The 5,315-nt window shown below is 43.2% G+C and overlaps 1 protein-coding gene across 1 annotated transcript in view; it reads right to left on the reverse strand.

Annotated features, from left to right (window-relative positions):
* Tmem52b (transmembrane protein 52B) overlaps positions 1-5,051 on the reverse strand; it is a 7,221-nt gene extending 2,170 nt beyond the window's left edge. Inside the window, exons 1-4 of the mRNA XM_029570552.1 lie at positions 4,956-5,051; positions 3,031-3,071; positions 979-1,017; positions 347-513 (exon numbers count right to left, since the gene is read on the reverse strand). Coding sequence (XP_029426412.1) covers positions 347-513; positions 979-1,017; positions 3,031-3,071; positions 4,956-5,009 — 301 coding nt within the window. The 5' untranslated portion in view covers positions 5,010-5,051. The remainder of the gene's footprint in view (positions 1-346; positions 514-978; positions 1,018-3,030; positions 3,072-4,955) is intronic.
* Positions 5,052-5,315: the final 264 nt, after the last annotated feature.

Raw genomic sequence — 5,315 nt, forward strand, 5'->3', positions numbered from 1 at the left:
GGAGGGAAGGAGGGAAGAGGGAGGGAAGGGGGAGGGAAGGAGGGAGGGAGGGAGGGAAGGAAGGAGACAACAAAGAAGGAAAGGAGGGAGGGAGAGAGAACAGAAATTACGTGGATTTGGGCTCCAATATTTCACTTTGTTTTTCCATTTATCATCAGTCAAATAATTTGAGAATATAGCACCAGTAAGAGCCCAGGTGGCCACTCAACAAGCTTCTGGAAATGAAAACCACCCCAATCCCCAAACATTTAATATTAGTTTATCTGTCATCCTGTATCTCCATACCCCCCTTATCATTCTTTAAAGCCAGCCCCCCACTGCCGTGTTCTAAGTTGCTGGCACTCACATGTGATGGTGCTCTGGAGAGTGCTGTCATGATCAAAAGCAATGACGGTCACTTCGTAGGGTGGGGGGCCCCCATCTTCCCCATTTTCTGGATGACTCAGACAGCACCGGAAGCACACTGAAGTCAGTCCACACAGGAGGAGCAGGGCGCCAATTACCACCAGCAACCTGCAAGAGTCCGTAAGGCAAGTCCAAGCTGGTTTCCCAGCTCTGCCGCAACTAGCCCTTAATGTCTGATCTTGATTCTTGTTGGTTATAGAGCAATAAGAAAGCTTTAATTTCCACGATTTCAGTTTACATATTTCCCTCACTGGCTTTTCAGCAAAACTAGGTCAGTCATTAGAGCAAGTGATATTTAAGATGGTTGGAAGGGACTGCTTTGGGTTGTGAAGTTAAACCCGTGTCGAGAGATATTTCTCAAGCGCCCGCTGAGGGAAGGGCACATTCACTTTTTGATGTTGGCTGAAGAGATCCTATTGAAATAGGAAATCCTGGCATATTGTCACATCGGTTACTGAGTAGGTAGAGAAAGGCTATCTCATAGTTTTATTCCTGATCACAGCATATGAAAAGCTTAAAAAATAATGTCCCTGAAAATAAGATATCTTTGAGTGTTCTGCAGCTGCAACTTACCATATATACCAGAGATGCACCCAGTCTGTGGTCAGGCAACTATGGAGAAACAGTGAAGCTTATTATATTAAAAATCAAGTATGTGAATAATAATTATTATATTGTTATATATGCTCTAATAAAAAGGTTTATTTTAGTTAAAAATCCAATGTAATTAACGTATTCTATTGTAAATAGCATGCTTTACATAGAAATTGATGATATAGGTAGCATTGGGCAAATCGTTTTGTTAGTTACTATAAGATCCTTTACAGTAGCGACCATGAAAACTATTAAGGCTGGGAGAGGCTAAGTGAGAAGAGGAGGGGAAGAGAAACAATTGCAATGAATTTTGTTTTAAAAATGCCATGTCAGCTCAATTAAACTAGGGCCCAAAGGGGAGGTGAGAAATAGGTGTCTGGTCAGCACTCGATTGAGAACTATTTGAGACTGATTGCTACTGGGTGAGGGAGAATATGACTTATATATGACCACTGGAAGGGCTGACTAGACTCCAGTGGACTCATTTACACTGAAGGACATTTGGGTACAAACACCTGAATGAATAGGACTCAGCATGTATGGCAGAGTGCACAGGGTTTGGTGGCGGGGGATGGGGAGGAGGCATGGATGGGGGAGGGCGTCTGGATTTGAGTGGGAAATGTATGAAATTTAAAAAGCTCAATAAAAGATGCTATGATGAAACAAAATTATTTGTATGCTAAGAAAAGGAAAAGAAACATGAAATGTCTCCATGACTACTATAAGCAGCTATAATGAAAGTTGTCAAGAAAGAGTTTGGCATACATGTTTATGAATGAGTTTGAAAATGGGTATGAGCATTAAAGTTAGTGTATATGCAAGGTCAATAAAATGTAAACATGAGGAAAACTTCATTCCAAAGCCTGAAACCAGTCACGTTTGAAATTTATATTTCACAAGCTATTGCAACACCCTCCCTGCAAAGAGGAAACCTAAATTTTCACATCAGAGGTCAGAACGGATGGGCATACCTATTGAGACCAAACATGGAAGGAGAAAACATTAGAGGTCAACTTGATGTGGAGAAATCTAACTAACTAGCTGTGGACATTGTAAACTTTCTTTGTAGGAGGGAAAAGGAGGGATGGGGAAGTAACATGAGCTACAACCAGGGGTAAGAGGCAGAGCAGAAGCAAAGTGTACGCCTCTTTGAAGATTTGCCGATTGTGACGCTCAAAAATACTTAGTACTAAAATATATTGAAGTCATTTCCATTGAAACCCATTACTGAATTCCTTTCTTAGTCATACATTTGTAGAAAATACAGTTTGGCTCTTTCCTTGGAACAACACTTCATCTTGCTTTTCCACATTCATCATTTGTTCAAAGACCTTCCTTCTACTTCAACATTAGATTGTCAAGGGGTGAGGGATGCCCAAATCCTCAATGCCCCCCAGCCAGTATCTTAGCTATGCATGCCAAGTAAGTAAGGTTATTATCTCTTCCGTACACCTAACAGAGTTGACTCTAGGGAAACGATCCCATGTGGAATAAGTGTTCTCCTGCAGTCTGAACAAGATTGTTGTTTCACTGTCTCTACTTGATCATTTCATGTTGCTCCTCCAAGTACAATGAACCTTGTGGATTTTTACTTTATGTTCTCTGAGTCTGCATAAGACCTAACTGTGATGGATTTATATGGGACACGTCAATGGAGTCTGTAATGATTATTAAAGTGCCCTGAAAACCAGACAGTGCTTCCAGATTTGAAGTGAGCACTGCTTAGGACTCACCCAGATACACATGCTGGTGACTGGATGCTGAACCCAGTCTACCCTGATGAGTCACTGGAAAGAGAAGCTAAGCCAGCCTTTTGCTCATCTCTGTGTCGAAGTATGTTGACTTTGGAAAAAAAAAGTGCTATAAGCAGTGTTATTTTGAGCACTTAGGATGACACAGGTCTGTGACAGTGGGTGGATACCCATTTAAGTGGAAAGGGAAGTCACAGATCTAATGACATTTGAACCACGTCTGGGCATTGTTGCTTTTGTTTGTCTCTCTTTCCTCCCAGCTTGAACTCTCCATACTCACTGTCCAGTGTTGGCACAGTTCTCACATCTTGCCCCAGGAAGCTGTAGGAAGGGAAATAATCTCAGACAGGGAAACAGTCTCATCTGCTGCACTCAGTAGCCTATCAACCATCCCTCATAGCTGAGCTGTCAGACCCACGGGTGCAGCTGAGGCCAAGGTCATAGGGTCAGTCCATAGGGCCCTGGCACCCTGATCATTCTTCTGCCTGCTGACTCTGTCTTGAAGTAGAAGCTATTGGAAGAACAGGAGTCTCACCTGTAATTTGGGAGGGTGTGAGCCGCATTGCCTTGGGGAATGGCAAGCAGCCTTTTGTATCAATTTGTCACCCTAGAGATTTCCTAATCTGTCCTTCTGAATATCTTAATTGTCTTCTTGTTACCACCCAGTCGAAAATTGAACTCTACACCTCACACTGCTCTTTTCAACCTTCAATATCAATAACTCACCACATATGGGAAGAAAGAACACAGAGCACAGAGCAAAGAACTGAAAGGAAGACCAGGCAAAGAGGAAGCAAAGATGAGACACAAGAAAAGATGCACTGTCACATGCTGGTTAACCTGCAAATAGGAGGCACAGCAGACAGCCCACTCCCTTACAGGGCTGCAATATGGTCCAGCTTCTGCGTTTGTTCTCTTTCTTTCTAGACTTCACAGCTCTGTGACTTTGGCCTTGGTAGTTGTCCAGAATCCCTCTGTCTAACAACCCCTTTCACAGCTAATAGATACCTCACAGGCTTCTGAGTCATAGTGAGGTAAAAAGGTGCCTTAAATATTATTAGATTCCTAGGGTCTGGGGAGGGGGTTCAATGAGTAAAGTGCTTGCTGTGTAAGCATGAGGACCTGATTCTGGATCCCCGGCACCTATGTGAAAGTGAGACTCAGAAGCAATACCTTTAATCCCTTGTGGGTGGATACTGGTGGATCATGTGTGGCTGCTGGTCAGCCAGTCTAGTTGAAATGAGTGAGTCCCAGGCTCAGAGAAAAAAAACTATCTCAAAAAATAAGGTAGGGGGTTGGAGAGTTGGCTCAGTGGTTAAGCACTTGCTGTTCTTTCTAACAACCATATGTAATTTCAGTTCCAGGGGATCTGATGCCCTCTTCTGGCCTCCATAGGCTTTGAATGACATGTGTGCACTTACACACATACAGGCAGAACACTCATATAAAATTTAAAAAATAAATCAAATATTTTAAAAACTTAAAAATAAATAAGGTGAAGCCCGGTGCGGCACACGTTTTTAATACCAGCATTTGGTAGGCAGAGACAAGCAGATCTCTGTGAACGTGAGGCCAACCTGGTCTACATAGGGAGTTCCAGGCCAGCTAGTACTATAGGGAGATCCTATCTCAAAAACCCCAAAATAAAACCAAACAAAAAACCCCAAAACAAAATAGCAACAAAAATAAGGTGGAGAGTGATAGAGGAAGATACTCAAAGTCAACACCTTGTCATGCGCATTCACAGATGAGTTCATACACCACACACACATGCACATCCTCCACCTTTTAATATGTTTATGGAATATAGACTTTTAAACTCCTAGAACTGTATTATAACTGAAGTATGTAACTTGTATGGGGTTTTTAAGAGATGTGGAGTAAGGTAGAAAAATCAAGAAATGAGAAATGTGTGTAAGTGGCACTTGGGTAGCTAGCCTGCTTTCATCTCTTATTGTCCAAATGTCTATCCCTCTTTCCATGGGCATTACCAACACACACACACGCACACGCACATGCACACGCACACCTCTGCAAACCTATGGAAGTAAGAGAACAGCGTCCTTACTCCTGTCCCCACTGCCCCCTAGGCACTATATTGCCTTTCACCTCATCCATCTCCTCCCAGATTCCTCTGAGAGTCAATCTAGTGGAGGAAGCAGGCCAAAGAAAAGCCCTTTCCTGCCTTTTCACAACTGAACTCACCTGGATGAAATGAGCCAGGACAGAGGCCATCACCACCCGGACCAGAGCTGCCATTGGGCTGACCGTCTGATTCTGCAGGGTCACACTGGGAGCATCTGCTGCCTCCTCTCCATGCTCTGTGCCTGTGTGACTTTGTGGTCTAGAGTTCCTAAGGAGACAAACATTTTTCAGCAATAAATCACTTCCTCTCTCTCTGTCTCTCCGTCTTTGTCTCTCTCTGTCACTCTCTCCCTCTTTCCATCTCTCCCTCTCGCACTCTCTCTGGCTTTATAATTTCTGGTCTTTTTTCCCTTCCCACTTAGTTTTCTTCTCTTCCTCTATTTCTGTTTGTACAGCCTCCACCTTTGCTTCCCTTTCCCT

This window comes from Nannospalax galili, unplaced genomic scaffold (assembly GCF_000622305.1).
Source record: "Nannospalax galili isolate Female #2095 unplaced genomic scaffold, S.galili_v1.0 scaffold1763, whole genome shotgun sequence".
Lineage (NCBI taxonomy): Eukaryota > Metazoa > Chordata > Mammalia > Rodentia > Spalacidae > Nannospalax > Nannospalax galili.